This window comes from Chrysemys picta, chromosome 11 (assembly GCF_011386835.1).
Source record: "Chrysemys picta bellii isolate R12L10 chromosome 11, ASM1138683v2, whole genome shotgun sequence".
Classification (NCBI taxonomy): domain Eukaryota; kingdom Metazoa; phylum Chordata; order Testudines; family Emydidae; genus Chrysemys; species Chrysemys picta.
The window spans coordinates 78,159,282-78,184,955 of record NC_088801.1 but is presented as its reverse complement, the minus strand read 5'-3'; the positions used below and the strand labels follow the sequence as shown (position 1 = coordinate 78,184,955).

The 25,674-nt window shown below is 43.9% G+C and overlaps 1 protein-coding gene across 7 annotated transcripts in view; it reads right to left on the bottom strand.

Moving 5' to 3' along the window:
* Positions 1–25,674, bottom strand: part of LOC101941448 (2,7-anhydro-N-acetylneuraminate hydratase-like) — a 69,599-nt gene that overhangs the window by 18,188 nt on the left and 25,737 nt on the right. For all 7 annotated transcript variants that reach the window (XR_010591418.1, XM_065561196.1, XM_065561195.1 and 4 more), the window contains 6 exons: positions 24,985–25,044; positions 20,802–20,909; positions 12,353–12,409; positions 9,267–9,397; positions 7,146–7,200; positions 2,643–2,735 (listed from right to left, as the gene is read on the bottom strand). Coding sequence is in view for 6 of the 7 variants with exons in the window: in XM_065561196.1 (XP_065417268.1) it covers positions 2,643–2,735; positions 7,146–7,200; positions 9,267–9,397; positions 12,353–12,409; positions 20,802–20,909; positions 24,985–25,044 (504 nt within the window). In the remaining variant the exon portion in view is untranslated. The remainder of the gene's footprint in view (positions 1–2,642; positions 2,736–7,145; positions 7,201–9,266; positions 9,398–12,352; positions 12,410–20,801; positions 20,910–24,984; positions 25,045–25,674) is intronic.

Genomic DNA, 25,674 nt, shown 5'->3' with positions numbered 1-25,674 from the left:
AGTTATCACTGAATCCAGTGACAGAATGTTTCCCAAATGTTGAAAGTGCATTACGGCTGCATTTGTCACTAACGATCACTAACTGTAGTGGAGAACATTCCTTCTGTCTTCTAACAAGGGTCAAAAATGTCCTCGATCCACCATGACTCAAGAGCATCTCAGTGCTTTGTCCCTCTTGAGCACTGAGAATGAAATCCTCAGGTCTTTGAATTACGGTGATATCATTCATGACTTTGCCAAAGCTAAAGCTAGGGAAAAAATGTGTTTGAAGAATTGGGTGTAGTGAGAATAGAATAAACTTGTTAATTTTACATAAACAACTATGTAAATATGTATGTAGATAAATGTTTGATGACCTCATATTGTTTTTGCAATATGTAATTCATACTTAGGCCCTTCCCTCCCATTAGCCTTAGGCCCCTCATAACCTTAATCTGGCCCTGGGTGGCACCCCAAAAGGGGTGGGGAGGCAACCCCATCACACCAATTCCTCACTTTCATATTTCTATGTCCTTGTAAAGAGACATGCATCCGACGAGGTGGGCATTCACCCACGGAAGCTCATGCTCCAATACATGTTAGTCTTAAAGGTGCCACAGGACTCTCTGTTGCGTTTGATATAGTGTCTGCCACCACTCTAAGAGCCTCCTATGAGTTTAATCTAGTCCTGCTGAGTTACATATGTTTACAGAAGCGAAGTATTCTCTTATCTGCTTCCTAATCATGCTGTTTCCCAATTTTCTAAGATCCTCAACAATGTAAATTAATCTCCAGCTTCCTTTTTGTTGAAGGCTAAAATCTAATGGTTGAGTATTTCAGCGTTCTCCATCTTCCAACAGCTCAGAGTTGAAGCTAGGCAAATTCCGACTAGAAATAAGGTGCAATTTTTTTTAACAGTGAAGGTAATCACTGTAATAATGTACAAAGGGTTGTGGTGGATTCTCCATCACTAGAAATTTTTAATCAAGATTGGATGTTTTGATAAAGGATTTACTCTAGTTCAACAACAGCTACTGGACTTGAAGCAGAAATTAATTCAGGCAAGTCCTATGTCCGTGTTATGAGTCAGACGAGATGATCACAATGGTCCATCTGGCCTTAAAATCTATTACTGAAGCTCCCTCCTAACTTTTCTTTAATTTTTGATCCCATTTATTTATAAAACCTTTTAAAATTCACTTTTATACGAAGTTGGAGTCAGAAAGAAATCATCTCCTTCCCATGTTGAACACTGAACAAACAGCTTAGGTATGTTTTGGCTTCTTGTTTCTTCCAAAATATCAAGTGTTGGCCACCAGAAGCAAGATATCATCCTTGATGACTCAGTGTTTTGATGTTATACAGTAATTTTTATGTTCCAAGTGTGATGGTACCTCCCATAAGGCTTTATGAAAATATGCATATGAATGTATATATATAACATAACTAGAATGTGTTTTATACTGCATATGCCATGTAACATCTCTGTAAAGGTTATGATCTATTGAATCTATTAATCCTATTTGTATGCATGTATCACTTTTGTATTCAAAGTTATGAATATTGGCTGCCTACTTGTTTGATTCTAAGTAGGCTGTAGTGAAGCAGTTAGTCAGTTCCTGAGAAAAGACTCATCTCAGTAAGTGCCCAATCCGGAAACACTTAAGCCAACAATGAACTTGGAGGCACCAATACACATCTGGGCTTTCCCAGGAATGTGGCTTGGCTGGTAAGGAACTCAGTCATGCAGGGATATGTGACTTGCCCAGGTGACTCCAAAACTCCATCTTGGAGCTGGACTTTGCATAGGAGAGAAGAGGGGGTCTCCACACACAAAAAGAAAGTCTATTTAAGCCCGTGGGAGACCCCTCCATTTTATCTTCAGCTGGCTAAAGAGAGAGCCTCTTCTCCCCCCAGGATACTTGAAAGAAACTGGAACAAAGGACAGTGTACAGGGGGTGTGAGTGATTTCTGGACCCAGGCTAAAAGGAGATTAGTCTGTAAAAGGGAGCATTCTGGAACTGGTGAGGATCTTATCTGTATTCAGTTTCGTGTTTTAGTTTATTTTGCTTGGTGACTTACTTTGTTCTGTCTGTTACTACTTGGAACCACCTAAATCCTACTTTCTATATTTAATAAAATCACTGTTTACTTATTAATTAACTCAGAGTATGTATTAAAACCTGGGGGAGCAAACAGCTGTGCATATCTCTCTATCAGTGTTATAGAGGGCAAACAATTTATGAGTTTACCCTGCATAAGCTTTATAGAGGGTAAAACGGATTTATTTGGGTTTAGACTCCATTGGGAGTTGGGCATCTGGGTGTTAAAGACAAGAGCACTTCTGTTAGCTGCTTTCAGTGAAGCCTGCAGCTTTGGGGCAAGTAATTCAGACCCTGGGTCTGTGTTGGAGCAGATGGGTGTGTCTGGCTCAGCAAGACAGGGTGCTGGGGTCCTGAGCTGGCAGGGAAAGCAGGGGCAGAAGTAGTCTTGGCACATCAGGTGACAGCTCCCAAGGGGGGGTTCTGTGATCCAACCCGTCACACCAAGATCTTATGAAAAACCAAAAGATGAGTTCCTTTTGCTTGGAAACTGAACACATTTTGAGATCAATGTAGTCAATATTTGGAAGATATGTTGCTTGAAAACAGTACTGTTCTCACCTTCTCTGCACGTTGCAGATAAATCTTCTTGGCTGAATATGGACAGGTCTGTTCAACTGAACAGTCTAAGCACCGACTGGCAGCTCCTTTGGGCTAAAACAAATTTACAATGGTTCATTATTTACAGTTTATTATTTATTAATTTTACTCATCTATTTTCATCCACAGAAAGACACTTCTTGCAATATTAGGAAGATTTAGCCCAAACACATTTTAACAGAGACAAGTCCAACCAGATCCCCCTGTTCTTCCAGTAAACTTCCTCTTTCCTCATGGTAAGGAGGCAACACCGTCCCATGTTTGGCACACAAGACCTCCTTCCGAACACCACCTCTTACACTGACTCAGTGTGTGATTTTGAACTAGACACAGCCAGGTTCTCAGTTTTCAATCTGTAAAGTAGTCATGAAACTACTTACTGCTTAAAGTTAGTCACCTGTTTAAGTGCTTTGCTGATTTGGGGCCAAAATAGGGATAATACTACTAACTTAATACTGTGTTGTGAGGAGTATAACTAATAAATGTAAGGTGATTTGATATCCTTGGAGGAAAGACACTATACAAGTACTTACTACGGGAAAAGCTGTTTTATCCAGCATGTTGGGGGAATGGGGGGTGCTGGTAAGTGAAAAATGCCGGTTAACTAAGAGAGGGGGAGTTTGGGTGTGTGTGTGGGGGTGCAGGGCTGGGGATTGGGGTGCAGGAGGGGATGAGGGGCGCAGGCTCTGGGAGGGACTTTGGGTGCAGGAGGGGGCTCAGGGTCCCAGATCTGGGGGGCGCTTACCTCAGGTGGCTCTCTGCAAGCACCAACCTGTCCCAGCTGCTCCTAGGCAGAGATGCAGCAGGCAGCTCTGCGCACTGCCCTCACCCTGCCCCGAGCGCTGGCTCTGCAGCTCCCATTGGCCGGGAACCGCGTCCAATGGGAGCTGTGGGGGCAGCGCATGTGGGCAGAGACAGTGTGCAGAGCCATCTGCCGCACCTCCGCCTAGGAGCAGCCAGGACAGGTCACCGCTTGCGGGGAGCTGCCTGAGGTGAGAGGCCCCTGGATCTGACACCCCACACCCCTTCCCACGCCCTAAGCATCCTCCCGTGCCCAAATTCCCTCCGAGAGCCTGCGCTCTGCATGCCCTCCCGCACTGCACCCCCTGCCAGCCCCACGCCAACTGGGTTATAAACCAGAATTTCAATGAAGATCAGAAATGCTGATTTATAGCGCTTTCCGGCTGGTGAAGTGCCAGATAAAACAGTGTTTACTGTATTATTAATACAATCAAGATAACCTGATGTTAGCACTGGTCATTGTTAATATGCACCCTACAGTATCCTGCAAATAAGGATATTCAGCTCTGTGAGTGACTGGCAGTTTGAACAAGTCACATAACTTCTTTGCACCGCAGTTTTCACATTTCTAAAAGAGAGGGATTGTTGGGAGGCTTGATTTAATAATATTTATAAAGTAGCTATGAAGATGTGAAGTGCTACCTATTATTTCTCCATTAGGAATAAAGGTATCTACATAAATCATTTAAAAACACAGGTTGTTCAAATGAAACTCCTACAAATTACGACTGACACCAGCCGCTGCAGAAGTCACGGAGGCCACGGAAAGTCCCGGAATCCGTGACATCCCTGACCTCGGTGACAGACTCGCAGCCTTACTCATCATCTCCCAAGAAAAAGTGGTTTACAGCCATCCAGTTGAGCCTGCAGTGCAAAGGCTGCAGCTAGCCCTCTGTCACCAGGGAGCGAGAGAAGCATATGCCAACAGTACTAAGTAGGGTGACCAGATATCCCGATTTTATAGGGACAGTCCCGATTTTTGGGTCTTTTTCTTATATAGGCTCCTATTACCCCCCACCCCTTGTCCCGATTTTTCACATTTGCTGTCTGGTCACCCTAGTACTAAGTAAGATGCTCATGCAGCAAGTAATTGGTAGTTAAAGTTGGAAAACAATTTTAATTTTACCCCATTTTCACAGTCTTCCAAGAATTCACCTTTGGGGTTGAAACCTTTGATCTCTGCCCAAAAATGATTTTTTTGAAGTCTGAGCAAATCTTCTCCCTCATTTTAAGGTATGGGTCAGCAGAAAAAATTATATAAAATATTCATTGTACAAAATTAAATCTACACATTCCTGAAGATACAGCAGAAGCAACCAGGGAGTAAAACTTTGAAGTTAAAATGGACATACAGTAGCACTGTGTTTGGTTTGAGGGCAAAAAGAAAGTTAAAATTATTTCTGAATTGGCGTCATTGGCATTTGGTGCCTAAAGCACTTAGGCTCTTTTAAAAATCCCAGCCTCAGGCTACGTCTGCACTACAGAGCCTATGATAGCATAGGTTTATGCCTTAGTGTAGATGCAGCGTATGACACTATACGGAGTTTTTCTGTCACTAAAGGAACATACCCCCCCTTGAACGATGTTAGCTATGCTGACAGAAGAACTCTGTTGGCATAGCTGTGTTTGCACTGGGAGTTTTATCGGCAGAGCTTATGTTGCTAGGGGGTGTGGGTTTTTACATCTTAACCCGCATCACTATGCTGACAAAACTTTGTGGTGTAGACCTGGCATAATATTTTTGTTAGAGTCAACGTTTTTTTACCACCACAATCCATAATCTCACTGCCCCAGCCTTACAGGCACATGGGAAGCTGGTCTCAGACTGCTGAGATTACAATTTCTATGAATGGAGTAGTAACAGAGTTTCTGCCCAGCCCGGTCCCATCACCCAAAACACCATCACAATAAAAACAACATGTAGGTGCTCTTTTAAGGGAGCCTTGCAAAAAACTGTCATCAGCCAATTAAAAGAAGCAGCAAAAATGAGAACCCAACAACAATTGCCTCAGCAAGGTGTGACCATCAAGGTCTAACTGGGACAATTTAAATGCTAACACTTTAAATACAGGCATTTTCCCCATCCCCCGCTTAAAAAACAAAGAAAAAGAAAGTATGTGCAAATGGCTAAGTTAATGAAACACTGAGGTTGCACAATTATCATTACAAAAAGTCAAGATCTGGAAAATGCGAAGGCTCCACCAGCCACAAGAATTCAGCCTCATTGCTCATGTCTGATGTACTAATATCTATTCCTATTGGTCTGGTTAAACATGTAACTCAACAATGGTGTTTAGATACCCACAATTATAGGTACCTTAGAAATGCCCAATGTTGATATTACACACACCTGAGATTCATATTACAGTTTAAGTAACAATATGTATACTAAAAGACACAGAATTTATAAGATGCCTAAATTAATGTTGCTGGTGGATCCTTAAATTATTTTACTGCTTATTATTTGTATTGTGGTAGTGCCCAAAATCTGCTAAAACACATTTCAAGCCCCAAAGAGTTTATACTTTGCAAACAAACTGAACATATGCAGTCTAGGGGAAAGGGTTACACTACACAAGAAAAGTAATCTGGATGATGGCAGGCACATCTTGTTAGCTTCATATTGGGTTTAGGGTTTTTTTGGTTGGTTGATGTTTGAATGTAAGTGTATTCGTGTTTTGTAAGCAAAGCTGCAACAGTAGTTTTTAGGTTCTGCATTTCCTTTTTGGTGAATCCAAACAGACAACCAGACTGTTACATTTACATAGCCTTTGCATTTTTATAAACTGATCATGACATGAAACATGATTGTTAGGAATGAACACCTATGCAGACAAACTCTTTTGTCCTGACTATTTTTTAAAACAAATTCAGATTATTTAGCTGAATATTTATTCTCTTAAAAGTTACCTTACAATTAATAGATGTTTTAAATTAACATTAGAAAGTCAATATTTTTTCCATTTAAAAAAAAAATCCAAGGTACCAAACTGTGAATCTGAATATTCTACAAACTGTGGGCCCAATCTGGTAAAAATGTATGCGCATGAGTAATTTTACTCACGTGAGTAGTCCTATTGACACAAATTAAAATCCAAATCTAAAGTAGAGGTAGATACTGAAAATGGCTTGGAACAATTTGATAGCATGGAAGGTGCTAAAGGGAATGGAAGGCACAATGGGAAAGCCAGGATGAGCTAGCTAAGTGTGTCTTTAGAAGGAATGCATACTATACTGAGATTAAAAAAAAATTAAATAAACAGCATAAGCAATTTCTGCTTGGGCTATTTCATTTTAGGCTCTCTACACTACGGAGTTATTTCACTAGGGCTTCAGGGCCTTGGCTACTGTAAGAATAGGCTTCTGTTAACACAAAACAAGGAGTTTCCTGGAATGTTTATGTCATTTTCCCTATATATTTCAAAATGCACATTTTTAAGCAGGAAAACTACTGATAACTACAGGCATATTTAAAATGGTCACATACTTTCTGGAAAGAAAATAAAATGGAGATTAAATGATAATATAGACCCCAATGTAGCAAAGAAGTGTGAACTTAATTTACAGCATGTGCTTATGTGACTTAAGCACATGCTTAAATGCTTTGCTGAAATAAGGCTAGAGACTTTGAGTATTCCTTCATACAGGTGTATTTATACAAACCTTATGCTCATTAGTAAAATGAGAAAGACTGCCAAAAGATGACACCTTTAAGCACCTGAAATAAAACAGACATTTTCATAAATAAACAAACATCTCAACATAAAAAAGTGTAAAAATGGTCATTTTTTTAACCGTTCATTTTGGGCTTGATCCAACACACACCGAAGTCTACAGAAGTCTAACTAATTTCAATCCAACCTAGATCGGGCTTTTAGATATTCAAAGTCCTTCAACACCGATTAATTGTTGGTTTTCTGTTGCACTAGTGGTGCAACTGTTTTCCCTAAGATTTTTCTCTGATGACATGTCTTAGTATTGGGAATAATTTTATTACTCAGGAAACCTCTAACTCAGCAGGGTCCTAGTCAACGGAATGATGTCAGAAGAGCTCTGATTTTTTTCTCTTGACTCCAGTTTCTGTTATAAGAATTTACAAACAATAACTGTCTGGGCTGCCTTCAAGGAACTGGAAAAAATATGTCTTTAATTCTATACTAAAAAAGTTATGGGACTAAAATGGGTCCGAGAATACAAATACAACATCTCTATGTTTATACTTTTAAGTCAAGGATCACAATTTCTTTATGACCTCTAGTCCAGGATCAGTGCTGGATAATATTTACTGGTCCTGAAAGTGTTAGCATTGGTCCCACTGGATGTTCTGAGAGGTGAGGAGCTATCAAACAGTAAAAATCACATCATTCTGATTCTCATCTTCTTTTCCTCCCTCACCCACTTCAGTTCTGGCATGATTTTTAGAAACTGATATTTCACAGACTGTTCAAGATTATGGACCGTGAAGATAAATGACTTCAACAGGAGCTGCACAACAGTAACGGAGACTATCTGAACATTTAAAAGATGTAATCCAACTTGGCTAATTCTAGTGGTTTTAGAGATAATGTTACGGAAATTAAGTATTTTACAAAAATAAAAGAGGGATAATAAAAATAAGATATTAAGGTCTGATATCTCAATCTGTCAGGATAGAAAAATAATGTATGTCATTGAAAAATGGAAATGTCTCGCTTTCCACAAGCTGACCTTCCAAGGAATATTTCTAGCCTTGAAGATCAGTAAAATTATCACACCTTGAAATTGTCACTGTGACGTCCAACAAAGCACTTAAGTCCCATTTAAGTACATTTATGTTCTTTGCTGAACTGGGGCCCTTAGGCACTGGTTCAGAAGTAGACACAGCGAGTCCCAGACCCAGGGCCATTGTCATTCCAATTCCTCCATTTTTGAGGATTCCGTCCTTTTCTGATAAATACAAGTTTTACATCCAACTTGCAACTAACTCACCAGTGAAGCTATAATGGTTTAGTTAGCTAATTTGCCTATGTTGGTGATTTTGGACAGACTGGAGAATTCAATTTAAAAAAGAAATTATACCGTTCTTGGAATACTAAGTTTCAGGAGAGAAAGAATGACCTTGCCTCAGTTCAAAATCCATAAAATGGATATAAAAAAACCCTACCTCACAAGGGCATTGTAAGGATAAATTCATTAATATTTGCAGTGCATTCAGATACTACAGTGATGGAGACATACATGTCCCGAGATAGATACTTTCGCCCACAATCTGATTATCGCCTTTGGTTTATTCTTCCTGCCAGGATGTAATAACAACTACAAGCATTTTCCTTTAAATAATGTGAACGCCAAGATTTAAATCAAGGTAATTTAATCTATCATTTTTTGTATCACTGCAGGAGATCTACATTAAGAAGGTGGTTCAGGCTTCTTGTGCTCTAGGAGGGTGATGGTCAATGACACGCAGAGGGGAAAAGAGCTAACTGGGGCTAGGTTTACACTACAAAGTTTTGTCGGCACAGCTATGTCAGCAAACCTCCAATGCAGATGCAGTGATACTGACAGAAGAGTTCTTCTGACGACATAAGTACTGTCGTTTGGAGGAGTGGTGCTACGGTGCCGACAGAAAGACTCCTTCTGTCATCATAAGCTCCATCTACACTGGCAAAACATCTGTAGCCTAGACACGGCCTTAGTCTCTCAGAAGGGGAAAGTTACATAAAACGTGTGTAACTATAGCACCCCTTATTTGTGTTTGCACATGTTTATTCTTAGAACAAATATGATAAAAAAGATGCTGTAAACCTTTTATCACCCATCCAAAAATTAATGAGGTCGATGTCATGGCAGGACTTGGCTAACAAAGAAAATGTACTTTCTGCTTCATTCCTCCAATTTCCTCTCACAAACGAGTGGGCAAAATGCCAGAATCCAACCTATGCTTACAAGAAATAAACAGTAATTAATGAAATGAATAGATACAAATAATTTATAGTTTAAAACAATTAATCATCCCAAATCTGGAAGGAGAAGGGGCTTGACAGCTAAGAAGGTGCTAGATTGACAGGCTCACTGAGGTCTTATTACAAGGAACAGGTACAGCAAGAGAAGCAGTAGTGCATGCTTACCTCGCCCTATGCCCTACGAGTGTTTCTTACTCTGGACCTGGAAGGAGGAACTTTAGGGACTCAAGTGACCCTGGCTTTCAATGCCTGGCTTCCCTATGAGACTATCAAAGTTACCAATTAGTGCTAACCATGGTTGTCTTCTATAATATGGACCCCTGTTTACTAGAAACTTGAATGAAGATACCAAATTCATTTCAGCTAGAAAAACATCACCTTGGTGCATCCTCCAAAATCATGTTTGAAATTTGTATATTGCATAATCTTAACATACAGAAAACACAAGTAAGGACCACTGATCCTGTAAATAATGCAGATTTCAACCACTTATATATATCAGATAGTTTGAAAATTATATTATTTTCAATTTTTTCTTAGTGAAAAGTTTGTGGTAAAAAGGGAAAATTTAGCAAAATACATTAAATTGTGTTAACAATATTTCCATCTGAAATGTCACACACATTTCACTAACTTCTTCATTATACTTCAGTGACAAAAATGGGCTATGTTTATCATACGGACTCCATTTTGTACTATGCGTTGAGGATATATCTAAACTTGCCCAAGGCAAGTACATATTGAATTGCTTTCCAGACAGCTGGCCTGCCCAGGAAAGTTGCTTAACGCCTCATTGAAGAACTATTACCGAGAAGCCATCAAGATGGCAGTTTGGACCTATCAGACTTAAATGTCTCTCAACTGCTGGTCCATCCCCATGGAACAATGTTTTTTTCTACACAGTGGCCCGTGGGGAGGACAAGACTGACAGGGGAATGGGAGCTAGCACATTCCAGGTAAGCACAGGGCAGGAAGACAGAGACTAGTGCTACTCTAAGCAGAGGATCAAATATCACCAAACTCAAGGAGGACTTGCAGGAGAAAGAGGATAGGAGAGACTCTGCCCTGCCTATAATGCTGAAAAATTCCCCACTCCCAGAAGGGGTGAGATGGGGAGGCTCAGGACTTTTCTTGTTTTAAAAGATCTATAACTCTTGAATTCTTTCAAGAGAGAAGTTTCTGTGGTTAAGAAATTCCTTTGCTAGCCTGTGTTCCTTGCTTTCCTTTGTCCGCACAGGGCTTAAACTAGAAGCCCAGAGCATCCACAGCCTCAGTGGAGTTCAGTGGGAGCGTGCTTAAGCAACTGTGAGGCCTAGGAGGTCTCAGACACAGATTTTGAGGTCTAGGGCAGCAATGCCCCATGTCCCAAGGAAAGGCACAAAGAGGTCTAAGTCTTGGAGTGTGTCCTAAGGACCCAGAAATGGTGATGAGATTCTACCCAGACCCAGCTGGCTTGGAAACACATGAGAGCCAGTATACGGATCCACTCAGACTGGTGTCCATACAAAGGGGTATTGGGCCAGACGGTAACAACTTATACTTCCTATAAACTCCAAAAATGGAGTTCCAGGAAACAAAACAAAAACCATAGTCCCTCCCAATCTGCTTAAGTATAAACAAACAATTTGGCATCTTCCTTGTGAATGATCCAATCCAGATTTGTTTGGCTAAGTGTCACAGCAGAATTTGTTGAATATCTAAAATCCTTTTCACTAAAAAAAGGAGTCTAATTTCCTGAGTGTTATTAATGTAAGAAGATCATAGGAAAATTCTGCTTTTCTAAACACCTGATTCCTGCCAGTTTATTAAAAATGCCTTAAACTGGGGACACAATTTATGTGACTTTAATTTTGCCGAGCGAGAGACCGGAGAATCTGCCACCGTACCCGGTGCCGCCCCAAGGCTTGGACACGGTAGCTTCCTATATATGAAAAGTATATAGTGTCATTTATCCACTGTTCTTGGAAACTGAAGTATTCCTCCTAGAAAGGAATAGTGAACAAAGACAATGTTTGTCTGCTTGGAATTTATAAGCCTCATTAGTTTCTTACATATTAAACCACAACTGACATGGTAGGGCAAAAAACATTACTGACATTTAAATCAAATTTAATTTCAAGGCTTGAATTTTTAAGTTTTCACTAACTTTAAACAGTGATGATCTGACAGTAAATTTCTTCTGACTGATATCAACTTTAGAAATAAAAATCCAACATTTTGCTGAAAAATTAAAAAAACACGTTGGTAAGGCCCCCACAAAATAATGCTCTCAGCACCTTTTCATAGCTCTGATTAGAAGTTACTACAAACTATTTCCAGATATTGCCCATTCCCGCTGATTCAACAGATGCTGTTGGTGTACAAACAAGGAGATACATGAGAAGGAGCTAGATTCATGTGGGGGAGAAGAGAATCAAATTTGCCAAATAAGATGGGACAAAATATGAGAGATTCTCCCTCGCCCACACACATATACTTTTAAAAATGGATCACAGTCAGCAGAAAGTTCAAAACAAAACATTTGTTTAGGGGTGCTTCTCATTACAACGGTCATGGACGTGCAGTCAGCAGTTCTCCAGTAAGTTACCCCCGAGTTTTGGCAACAAGAGGATTAAGCAATTTGTTTTCTAAAGCATTTAAAAAGGAATATTTCTAGTTGTTTTATGTTCACAATAGATGATTAATAAAGAATATAAAAAATACACAAGACTTAAAAAATAGTAAAATAAAAAAGTCTTTTGTCTCAAATCCTATTTAACTAATTAAATTTTGTAACAAAGAAGGAAAAGGAACAATAGTATTCAGCACTTAGTTGCATCTAGCACACTTGAGAAGAAACTTAGCATATATGCTAAGTGTTATTTACTACTAAGGCACTGATTAATAGGTATAACACAGCTCAGATAATACCATGACACACACACTTACGGGCTCCAGATGCTGTATGTGGCAGATGTCTCCAATTGCTCCAGCATCTAGTAGCTCCTATATTAACACACAGCGAGGAAACATAACTCAGTTTGCTCTGCCTATCCAGATACACAAAGCCTCTTTCTGATACCACAAACGGACATGGCAACTCTTGCAAATTTATCGTGTGAGTCATGATTTGTGAGTAAAATTCAGTCTCACTCATGATCTAGCGATAGAACTCTCAAATGTCAGGATTTTTTCTGAGCCGCACAACATTCTTAAAATGGGTTTCTGGTCAAACAGGAGTTACCCCCCACAAACAAAAGAATGTGGTTTCGCACCTAGACAGTAACTTCCAAAGTACTTTGAAAGACAATGAGAATTCATGTACATATCAGATAAAAAACTGTTACTTACCTTTTCGTAACTGTTGTTCTTCGAGATGTGTTGTTTACGACCATTCCACATTAGGTGTGCGCGCGCCGCGTGCAGGAGCGTCGGAAACTTTTTCCCTTAGCGGCTCCCAGCGGGGCCCCCGCCAGAGTGGCGCCACTGCGCTGTGCATATATACCCACACTGGCTCGACCCCCTCCAGTTCCTTCTTGCCGGCAACTCCAACAGAGGGGTAGGAGGGTGGGTGGTGGAATGGACGTGAACAACACATCTCGAAGAACAACAGTTAGGAAAAGGTAAGTAACCGTTTTTTCTTCTTCGAGTGCTTGTTCACATCCATTCCACATTCAGTGAATCACAAGCTTACCGTTGGAGGAGGGTAGGAGTCACGAAACAATTGATCGGAGGACCGCCCTGCCAACTGCCGCGTCCTCCCATGCCTGCTGGTTGACCGCGTAGTGGGTCATGAAGGTGTTCACCAATGACCAGGTGGCCGCCCTGCAGATCTCCTGGATCGGGACCTGTGCCAGGAAGGTCGCAGAAGCTGCCTGTGCTCTGGTCGAGTGGGCCATGATCACTGGAGCTGGGACATCTGCGAGGTCATAACACACCCAAATGCAGCTCGTGATCCACGACGAGATTTGCTGCGCCGACACCGGAAGGCCTCGCAACCTCTCAGCTACAGCCACGAACAGTTGCGTGGATTTACGAAAGGGCTTGGTCCAAGTAGAATGCCAGTGCTTGGCGGACATCTAGGGTGTGCAGGCTGCGGTGCCTCGGGTCTGCATGGGGTTTGGGAAAAAACACCGGCAGACAAATGTCCTGGCCCAGATAGAATTGTGAGACCACCTTTGGGAGGAACTTAGGATGTGGGCGGAGCTGCACCTTGTCTTTGTGAAACAGTGTATGGTGGCTCCGAGGTGAGAGCCCTCAGCTCAGATACCCTTCTGGCCAAGGTGACAGCCACCAGGAATGCCACCTTCCAGGAAAGGTGGAGAAGGGAGCAGGTAGCTAGGGGCTTGAACGGGGGCCCCATAAGCTTAGAAAAGACTAAGTTAAGATTCCATGGCGGGACTGGGGGGCATGTGTAAGGGAACACCCTTTCCAGACCTTTGAGGAATCGCCCCACCATTGCACCTTGAGCAGTACCTTGTGCACCAGAGGAAGCGGGGGAAAGGCGTATTTCAATTCCCTTCCCCGCGGGATCGCAAATGCGTCGGCTATTAAGCCCGGGCTGCAACCCTGGAACGAGCAGAATTGCGGGCACTGGGCATTGCCCTTGGTAGCAAACAGGTCCACCCGGGGAAACCCCCACTTTCAGAAGACTGAAAGCACGAGGTCTGCTCTGAGCATCCGCTTGTGCATGCGGTAGGACCTGCTGAGGTGGTCCACCAGTTCGTTCCGCTCCCCCGGGAGATACACCGCCTCGAGGTGAATGGCATGGGCTATGCAAAAGTTCCAGAGGAGGAGAGCCGTGTGGCAGAGTGGGGAGGAACGGGCTCTGCCCTGCATGTTTATGTAAAACATGGCGGTCGTGTTCTCTGTCAGAACTATCACGCTGTGACCACTCAGAGAGGCGTGAAAGGTCTGGCATGCTAAACGAACCGCCCTGAGCTCCTTCATGTTGATATGGAGCGATCGCTCCGGCGCCGACCACAAGCCCTGAGTCCTGAGGTCCCCCAGGTGAGCCCCACATCTGAGGTCTGACGTGTCTGTTACCAGCGTCAAGTCCGGCTGTTGTGCGGCAAAGGGGATGTTTTCGCAAACCACGGTCTGGGACCGCCACCACATCAAGGAGACCAGCCCAGCACATCCCCCGGGGCTGTCACTATCAAGTCTAGGGGGTCCCTGCCAGGGCGGTATACACGGGTGAGCCAAGCCTGCAGTGTCCTGAGTCTCAGTCTGGCATGCTTGACCACATGTGTGCAAGCTGCCATGTGGCCTACCAGCCGCAGGGAACATCTGGCCATTGTAGTGGGAACTGGCACAGGAAGTTCACTGCTTGCTGGATGGCCAGGAATCGTGATTCCAGAAGGCTTGCCCTTGCCTGTACCGCGTCTAGAACCGCCCCTATGAAGTCCACTCTCTGCGCTGGAACGAGAGTGGACTTGGGAATGTTGACAAGGAGCCTCAGCTTGCGGAATAGACTCAAGGCCGTCTGCACGTCGGACCGAACCTCCTCTTCGGACCGACCCGCCAGGAGCCAGTCGTCGAGGTACGGGTAAAATCGAATCCTCTGCCTCTGTAAGAATGCCACCATTACCGCCATGCATTTTGTGAATACCCGTGGGGCCACAGCTATGCCAAATGGTAAAACCGCGAACTGGTTCACGGTGAAGCGCAGGAATCAGCGATGAGCTGGGTGGATGGCGATATGAAAGTATGCGTCCTTCATGTCGAGGGCAGCATACCAGTTTCCTGGATCCAGGGAAGGGATGACGGTGCCCAGAGAGACCATGCGGAACCGGGCCTTGACCAGGAACTTGTTTAGCCCGCGCAGGTCTAGAATGGGATGAAGGCCCCCTTTGGCCTTGGGGATGAGGAAGTAGCGGGAGTAGAACCCTTTCCCCCTTAGGTCTAAGAGTACTAGCTGTACCACTCCCGCCTCTAGGAGCGAGTGAACCTCCTTTTCTAGGAGATGCTCGTGAGAAGGGTCCATGAAGAGGGATGGGGAAGGGGGGTGGGGAGTAGGCAGGGAGGAAAACTGTAGCATGTTCCCACTTCGCACCGTGCGTAACACCCAACGGTCCGATGTAATGCTGGACCACGCACGGAGAAGCGGGACAGGCGGTTGAGGAAACAAGGGGATGGATCCGGTAGTTGATCTGGTACGCTGTCCTCGAGCGCACCTTCAAAAGCCTGGCTTAGGGCCCGGCTGAGATTTACTCTCCGGTCTCTCGCTCGGCACGGCTGCGGGTGGCTTGGACACCGTAGCTTCCCTTATGGAGGACCGTCGGTGCGGGGACCGGGACTGCTGCACCGAGTAGCTGGCCCTGGAGGGAGCACCTTGTCGCTGGTGATAGGTCAAAGGCGTCCAGAAGGGCCAGTGTACTGGCGGTCTCCATTGTAGTTGCCAACCAGTTTGTTGTTCCCTGCTGTACGGAGCCCGGTGTGGGTAGTTGTATTGGCCTGAGTCGGCACCGGACCCCGCCGACACCGAGCGTGAGGGCCACAGCGGTGCCGTCGATCTGTGTTGGCGGGAGGTTGACGATCATTGGATGAGTTTAAACGAGCATGTTCTCTAATAGATCAGCAACCTAATAATGAAACAATGTTAACCGGGACGAATTTAAGTGAGGAGTTACTGTAATTTGTATGGACATATTTTTCCATCAGTACAGCATAGTTAGCAATTTGAAATTGGAAAGTGGCCAATGAACAGGCTTCTTGCTGGTCGGGAGAGGGACTGGTACCGCTGCTCTCTGGATCAGGACCAGGACCGGGACCAATGCCGGGAGCACCATTGCTGGCTTTCCTTTCGACAGCACCCTGGGCCCGGGTGCTGGAGGCTTTTCCCTGGCCAGGAGGGGGCTCGCCACCACCAGTCCGATGAGGTCTTTTGCCGCCTCAAAGGTGTCAGGCGTGGAGGGCTGATCTATTACGCCCTCGAGCCCTTCGTCCGCACTGAGTTAACTTATGGCTGGACTTGGTGTGACTTGCGGCGCCAGTGCCACCGGTGCCAAAGTCGGTGCGGTGTCCATTCCGCTCTTCCTGGTATCCAGGGCCTGATATAGCGCCGGTCTCCTTTGCGGGGAGCGTCCGCGCCCCTCCTTTGGTTTTGCGTTGGGCCGTACCGGGGAGGATGAGCGGTGCTGGGGCCTACTTTGGCATTCCGAGGCCGACGGCTTGTGGTGTTTGGCCGGTACCGGGTCTCTTGATGACTCCGGGGGCGCTCTGCACCGAGGAGGCTGAGGCTGGCGACGGGCATTCCGGGCCTGATGGCTGCAACGCGGCCTCCATCAACAACTACTTTAAGTGAAAGTCTCTCTCTTTCTTTGTTCTCGGCTTAAAGGCTTTGCAAATTTTACACTTCTCTGCTTTGTGAACTTCCCCCAGGCAACGTAGCCAGGAGTCGTGGGGGTCACTAACCGGCATAGGCTTGCGGCACGTGGCACAAGCCTTAAACCCTTGGGCCTGCGGCATTCCCCACAGCCCGGGGCAGGTGCTGGAATCCTCCAAGCACCTAATCTATTAAGTGTCCAACAACAATGAAATGCTAACTAACTGATAACTAACTGATAACAGCTATGCAACCACACTATATACTTCAGTCAAGCACAATGAGATCTTACCCAGGTGTAACCATTATGCATTTTTTTTGGAAATGAAGACTTGGTATCTTTCCTGAAAGTGGGAATTAACTGTTCCAACTCCATACCCCCTTTACCCTTCCAGGTAATATGATATTTTTGTAATCCTATATTTCAACTGCCATGCATTTCTCGTCAATATGTGTGCCCATTTGATAATCTTTCATAATACACATTTCCACAGCTCAAATCTGTCATTAAATCTGATTGTCAACTAAAGCCTTACAAATACATTTCATCTAATTACAACCACTGACAAGGCCCCACATACTCAATTCAGTACAAAATCAAGCAACCACAAGACTCTGAAATAGTGGGCAAGGAAGGCAGGGACTCCAGAGCCACACAGGCAGTCATCTCAAAGTAACCACTCTTTGTGCCCTGGTCGAGACCAGGTCTCCACCCACCGTTCTTTTTCTAGGTTAAGAAGTAGTGGGAATAAAAGCCCTTCCCTACGTGTTATGATGGTACTGGTTCCATGGCGACCAAATGTAGGAGGTGGTTTACTTCTTGCCGTAGAAGGTGTTTGTGAGAGGGGTCACTGAAGAGAGACAGGGAGGGAGAGTGGGTAGGGGGGATGGAGGTGAATGGTATTGAATAATCTGTGCTGAGTATTTCTAGAACCCATTTGTCCGTGGTGATGGTCTTCCATGCTGAGTAGAAAGGGGTCAAATGGTGTCCAAAATGGGGGTCAGTAATGGTGTCAGCACTGAGGAATGGGGGAGGTGTCTCAGGCCCTCGACCAAACCTTCAAAATTATTGTTTTGCAGAGGGTTGCTGATGATTGAGCAGGGAGTGGTCGACGCCTTGGAGATCTCTGTCTGCGTTTTTGTGTATTAGATTGTCTCTGTTCTTGGGCGTAGGGGGAAGCTCTTGCAAGCTGGGTTGAATAGTATTTCCCTGTTTTTTTCCTCTGTGCAGATGTGTATATCCTGAGGGAACGAAGAGTTGCCCTAGAGGCCTTCAAGGTGTGAAGGGACTCGTCGGTCGTCGTGGCAAACAACTTCAGACCATTAAAAGGGGGATCCTCCACAGCCGACTGTACTTCCCTTGAGACGCCAGAGAAGTGAAGCAATGAAGCCTGAGGCATGACTACAGCGGTAGCTGTGGAACGGGCCGCCATATCTGCCACATCTAGAGATGCCTGTAAAGCAGTTCTGACTAGGAGACGGCGCTCTGTGATCACCACTTTGAATTGTTCTCTCTTGTCCTCTGGTATGTATTCAATAAAGTCTGACATTTTGGAGTACGGTAATTCCTCGCTTAAGGTTGTAGTTATGTTCCTGAAAAATGCTACTTTAAGCAAAACAATGTTAAGTTAATCCAATTTCCCCATAAGAATTAAAGTAAATAGAGGGGTTAGATTCCAGGGGGAAAATTTTCACCAGACAAAAGACATTGTATACATATACAGTACAAGTTTTAAATAATTTTAAACAAACAGTTTAATACTGTACTTACCAATGATGATTGTGAAGCTTGACTGAGGCAGGGGCATAGCGGGGTCGGGGTGCGGGGTCTTGCTCCACTCTGCCCGCCTGGCACTCCTGCCGGGGAGCGGGGTCGGGGGCTTGCCTGTTCTCCGGCTGGAATGCCAGGAGGGAAAAGTGGGATAAGACTCTGCGCCTTGATCCCACTCCCTGGGTGGAACTGCGCAAGTCCCCACGCCCTGACCCCGCTCCCCGACCCCACTCCCCAGTAGGAACGTTGGGCTGGCGGAGCAGGGCAAGCCCCCATGCCCCGACTGGAATGCCAGGCGGGTGGGCGGACCAGGGCAAGCCAAACAACCTTATAATGGAACATTGCACGACTTTAAACGAGCATGTTCTCTAATAGATCAGCAACCTAATAATGAAACAATGTTAACCGGGACGAATTTAAATGAGGAGTTACTGTAATTTGTATGGTCATATTTTTCCATCAGTGCAGCATAGTTAGCAATTTGAAATTGGAAAGTGGCCGATGAACAGGCCTTGCGTCCAAAGCAGTCTAACCGTTTCCACTCTTTGTCATAGGGAGTGGATCTGCAGTGGTGTTGTCTGCCCAGTTCACTGATGGCGTCAACCACTAAGGAGTTTGGTGTGGGGTGAGAGAATAAAAAGTCCATTTTCTTTGAGTGGATGTAATATTTTTTTATCCCCTCTCTTTTAAGTGGGCGGGATAGTTGCTTGGGTCTGCCATATATTTTTAGCTGGTTCCATAAGTGCTTCATTTACAGGAAGTGCAATCTTTGATGATGTTTGCAGAATGTCTAGTAATTTATGTTGGGACTCTAGAACCTCCTCTCGGAGAATCTCTAGGGAATCGGCAATTCTTCTGAACAGCTCTTGAAAGTATTTGAAGTCATTGGCTGTTGTGGGTGATGGAGGCATCATGGCCTCGTCTAAGGAAGAAGAGAAAATGTTGGTTGTTGGGGTAGTTTCTTGTTCCAGGGTTTCTTCCTGTTATTCAAAAATTTCACTGAGAGTGGTGGGGGAGATCTAGTCCTCTCTCTGTAGAGTTCGTGGGTCTAGGGTATTGTCTCCTGTATGTCCCCCAGGAGTCCCAGCAGGGCCACTATGTAGGGAATGGCATAGGTGCTGGCGTCCATGGGTGCCCATACCGTATCTAGGTGTCAGCCCAGTGGTGATATTTGGGCTGTACAGGTGGACCTAATACCGTACTCGTTTGAATGTGAGAGGAATGGCGTGATGAGTAAGCACCCTTTTCCTCATCACCTTCACCGGAAAATGGAGGGGCCAGAGGGGAGGTGAGTTGGCGTGGGAACCATGTGCACCGAAGTAACGTGTGCTGAGTCCGACGTTGACAAGATTAGTAAGTCCTTGTGGTGAAGAAATTGGTGTGGTACAGATGGTTTCGGTACCAAGGCGGTCAATAATCACTGTGCTGTTGTAGTTGTAGACATCTGAGCTGACGTCGGAGCACCCTGCGCTATGGGAGCTGAGGGTGGCACCATAGCCTATGGAGAGCATATCGGTGCCACATGTTTAGGCAGCCCCGTCGGTACTGCGGTGGAGGAGGTAGGCTTCTCTTTGCCTCTTGACTCTGAGCCTGCCTGCTTGTGGTCACTGGCGTTCTTGGTCCGTGCGGTACCCGAGGACCCCGGTGCTTTGTATGTACTCAGCCATGGTGCGGTTGGTACCGAGAACCTAGAACAAGCCAGAGACTATTTCTTTTTCAGTGGCTCTTTAAGAGGAAAAGTTGGTGCCCGTTTTCTTGCCATATTTTTAGAGGAGTGAGCTTTCCTCTGTGACACGGGTGAAGTCTGTTTGTCAGAAGTGGTTGTTGGACACCCGTGTCCAGAGGGAATCTGCTGACCGGGGTCGGATGCCAGGCGCAGTGACTTCTCCATTAGAATAAGTTTAAGTTTTAAATCTATTGTTTTCCTGGGGCGAGCTTTTAAGTTGTGGCAATGGAATTTCATTTACAACCTTATTTCTTGTGGAATTTCATTTACAACCTTATTTTCTCAGTAACCGAACACCTGAAGTCCTGGTCTCAACTTTCACAGCTGCTTCTTGCAATTCTAAATGATTATTTTTTATGCTCTGACAACCAATCGCAGTAGTACCAGGAGTGTGACACATAGTACAGGAATTTATTGACCCTACTCCCATGACCAATGTCAAGGTCACAAAAGTTAATATCCATATCACATAGCAGGAATGACCATTTACTGACTCAACTGTTAGTCTCTAAGGTGCCACAAGTACTCCTGTTCTTTTTGACTCAACTGGTTACTGTGAAAGCAATAAGTATACCTTTATCTTCAGTGAGGCTGGATAGTACCGCAGGACATGGCACACTGCAAGCATGACATTGTTAGCTGCACATACAGACACAATTTCTTTGCAGTCCTCAGGTGTTACCTTATAAACCAGAGAAAACAACCCAGTCAGTTATTTCTATTCTGACTGCATTATGTACCACAGTTACTGCATGAATCTGTTGTCAAAACACTAGCGATTTGAAACATATGTTTTATTAAATATCTTTGTAGGCACTTATGTGCTAATTGTAATTTCATCTTCAACTGTATGAAAATGGCACTCACCAATAATACTCTAGTTATGTATATGTTTGCATTATTATTAGAAACTACATTTAACTAGACCAAAGCACGCTCCTGCAGGGTGAAACTTATCCAAGATTTCAGCACAGCAGCAAATAGTTTTTATTGATGTAAAATGTGTGTCATTACTTTTTTAAATAAAGACGTTAAAGGAAGGGTGGTTTTATGGTTGAGACACTAGCCTTGGGTCTCCAGGATACAGGCAGTCCTCGACTTTACAACTTTCAACTTATGACGAACGGCACTTAGGACGTTTCTAACCAGGTGGAAGAGGTGGATGAGGCTTTTTTCAAGCAACTAACAAAATCATCCAAAGCCCAAGATTTGGTGGTGATGGGGGACTTCAACTATCCGGATATATGTTGGAAAAATAACACAGCGGGGCACAGACTATCCAACAAATTCTTGGACTGCATTGGAGACAACTTTTTATTTCAGAAGGTTGAAAAAGCTACTGGGGGGAAGCTGTTCTAGACTTGATTTTAACAAATAGGGAGGAACTCGTTGAGAATGTGAAAGCAGAAGGCAGCCTGGGTGAAAGTGATCATGAAATCGTAGAGTTTGCAATTCTAAGGAAGGGTAGAAGGGAGAACATCAAAATAGAGACAATGGATTTCAGGAAGGCAGATTTTGGGAAGCTCAGAGAGCTGATAGGTAAGGTCCCATGGGAATCAAGACTGTGGGGAAAAACAACTGAGGAGAGGTGGCAGTTTTTCAAAGGGACACTATTAAGGGCCCAAAAGCAAGCTATTCCGCTGATTAGGAAAGATAGAAAATGTGGCAAAAGACCACCTTGGCTTAACCACGAGATCTTGCACGATCTAAAAAATAAAAAGGAGTCATATAAAAAATGGAAACTAGGACAGATTACAAAGGATGAATATAGGCAAACAACACAGGAATGCAGGGGCAAGATTAGAAAAGCAAAGGCACAAAATGAGCTCAAACTAGCTACGGGAATAAAAGGAAACAAGAAGACTTTTTATCAATACATTAGAAGCAAGAGGAAGACCAAAGACAGGGTAGGCCCACTGCTTAGTGAAGAGGGAGAAACAGTAACAGGAAACTTGGAAATGGCAGAGATGCTTAATGACTTCTTTATTTTCGGTCTTCACCGAGAAGTCTGAAGGAATGCCTAACATAGTGAATACTAATGGGAAGGGGGTAGGTTTAGCGGATAAAATAAAAAAAGAACAAGTTAAAAATCACTTAGAAAAGTTAGATGCCTGCAAGTCACCCGGGCCTGATGAAATGCATCCTAGAATACTCAAGGAGCTAATAGAGGAGGTATCTGAGCCTCTAGCTATTATCTTTGGAAAGTCATGGGAGACGGGAGAGATTCCAGAAGACTGGAAAAGGGCAAATATAGTGCCCATCTATAAAAAGGGAAATAAAAACAACCCAGGAAACTACAGACCAGTTAGTTTAACTTCTGTGCCAGGGAAGATAATGGAGCAAGTAATTAAGGAAATCATCTGCAAACACTTGGAAGGTGGTAAGGTGATAGGGAACAGCCAGCATGGATTTGTGAAGAACAAATCATGTCAAACCAATCTGATAGCTTTCTTTGATAGGATAACGAGCCTTGTGGACAAGGGTGAAGCGGTGGATGTGGTATACCTAGACTTTAGTAAGGCATTTGATACGGTCTCGCATGATATTCTTATCGATAAACTAGGCAAATACAATTTAGATGGAGCTACTAAAAGGTGGGTGCATAACTGGCTGGATAACCGTACTCAGAGAGTTGTTATTAATGGTTCCCAATCCTGCTGGAAAGGCGTAACGAGTGGGGTACCGCAGGGGTCTGTTTTGGGACCGGCTCTGTTCAATATCTTCATCAACGACTTAGATATTGGCATAGAAAGTACGCTTATTAAGTTTGCGGATGATACCAAACTGGGAGGGATTGCAACTACTTTGGAGGACAGGGTCATAATTCAAAATGATCTGGACAAATTGGAGAAATGGTCTGAGTTAAACAGGATGAAGTTTAACAAAGACAAATGCAAAGTGCTCCACTTAGGAAGGAAAAATCAATTTCACACATACAGAATGGGAAAAGACTGTCTAGGAAGGAGTACGGCAGAAAGGGATCTAGGGGTTATAGTGGACCACAAGCTAAATATGAGTCAACAGTGTGATGCTGTTGCAAAAAAAGCAAACATGATTCTGGGATGTATTAACAGGTGTGTTGTGAGCAAGACACGAGAAGTCATTCTTCCGCTCTACTCTGCTCTGGTTAGGCCTCAGCTGGAGTATTGTGTCCAGTTCTGGGCGCCGCATTTTAAAAAAGATGTGGAGAAATTGGAAAGGGTCCAAAGAAGAGCAACAAGAATGATTAAAGGTCTTGAGAACATGACCTATGAAGGAAGGCTGAAAGAATTGGGTTTGTTTAGTTTGGAAAAGAGAAGACTGAGAGGGGACATGATAGCAGTTTTCAGGTATCTAAAAGGGTGTCATAAGGAGGAGGGAGAAAACTTGTTCACCTTAGCCTCTAAGGATAGAACCAGAAACAATGGGTTTAAACTGCAGCAAGGGAGGTCTAGGTTGGACATTAGGAAAAAGTTCCTAACTGTCAGGGTGGTTAAACACTGGAACAAATTGCCTAGGGAGGTTGTGGAATCTCCGTCTCTGGAGATATTTAAGAGTAGGTTAGATAAATGTCTATCAGGGATGGTCTAGACAGTATTTGGTCCTGCCATGCGGGCAGGGGACTGGACTCGATGACCTCTCGAGGTCCCTTCCAGTCCTATAATCTATGAATCTATGAATCTATGAATTGACCCCCTGATTCGACTTACGACAGTTGGTTTCGACTTTACAATGCTTGGTACCACAATGGAATGTATTGCGGTTCCAAGTTATGACGTTTTGACTTACGACGTAATTTTTCAGGTACCAATTGTACCATAGGTCTGAGGACTGCCTGTATTGGGATCAACTCCTAGGCTCTGCCAGACTCTGTTACCATGAGTATGTTGGTTCTCTGTGCCTCAATTTCCATCTATAAAATGAAGACAATACTCCTCCTTTCTCCTACACTGTGTCCATCTTGTCTATACTCTTTGGGGGAAAAGATTGTCTCTTACTACATTTATGTACAGCACTGAGAGCACACTAATACAAATATAAACAATAATAAAAGATGTTATTTATACAGCACCCCAAAGATTTAATCTGTCTGTAAAGCAACTTTCACAAACTTGGAAGTGCAAAAACATTTATGTGGAAAGACAGGTAGATTGCAGGAACTGGTGTTCCTCCGACTCTCAGAATTAGCTCCTGTGCCCACTGAAGTCAATGGCAAGGCTCCCACTGACATCAGAGGTGCAGGTTCAGGGCACCTTATTGCAGATAGCAGGACAGTATTAAACCAAAAATTTCATTTCTTGTTCTTCTGGATTCTGCAATGAAGTCAAAATCCTGTGCCTGACATGATGTTCTACTGCCAGAGAAATTACATGATATCATGAATTTAACATGACCACCTTACTGCAAGATCCCAAAGCGAGAGATGTGCTGTAAGGAAGCAAACCCCACATTATATTTACACACAGGCAGAATATTATTTATTACATTAACACCTACATGTGCTAGGGCTGTACAAACACACCCCCACTTTAAGGGAGTTTCCACCCTGAGGAGTTTATATTCTAAGTTAAACGAAAATAGGATCAGGGAAAGGAAGACTATGTACAATTTTTTTTCCATTTTCTGTTTATTAAATATAAAAGAATATGGATCAGGGCTTTGATAATTAGCAAATGTAGCAGAAAAGATACTAAGGAAATTGATTGAAGATTTTACCCTGATATTTGAAAATTACCCCAACTGTTTAAACTTTAACATTATGATCTTGCTTAACTTACTGCCATGGGCTTTTCCAACAAAATGTGGTAGCCTTTGTTAGCAAAAGCTATCGCTGGAGCCTAGGAAAAGAAAGACACCAAAGAGACAAGTTACAAGAAACTAAACGTTTCTCCCTATCATTGTTTACTCACAATTAGAAATAAACAACATTTTTCAGACAGTTTATTCACCAAAATATACAGTTTCAGGTCCACCAAAACTACTTGCGAATTTCACACAACTTTGCCAAATAGTTTTGGCCCACAACATTTTTTGGGCTAGATTTGCAAGGGGCGTTAGATGCCATTCACAAAACCAACAGAAGTGGAAATGCCTCCCCAAGGCCATAGACTCATGGTGACAGCACTTACCTAGGATGTCTGAACCCAGGTTCAAGTCCCCACTCAGAGGAGGGATTTGAACTAGGGACTCCCACTTCCAACAGAATAGTCCAGTGTTATGGCACTGAATATCCTGGGACAGCATCAACTCAGTCACTCCTATGGAAGCTGTTACACTTGGTATAAAATACTTACATAGTCACTGGGGTGGAGACAGAGAACGACACGACAGCCTGCTGGTTAGGAGACTCTCCGGAGGGAGACACCTGCATCCCACTCCCTCCTCCAATAAAGTATTAAGCTATGAGCGACTAACGTTCAAATCCCTGCTGTAAACCAGGCAGAGTGGAGACATGAGCCCAGGTGTCC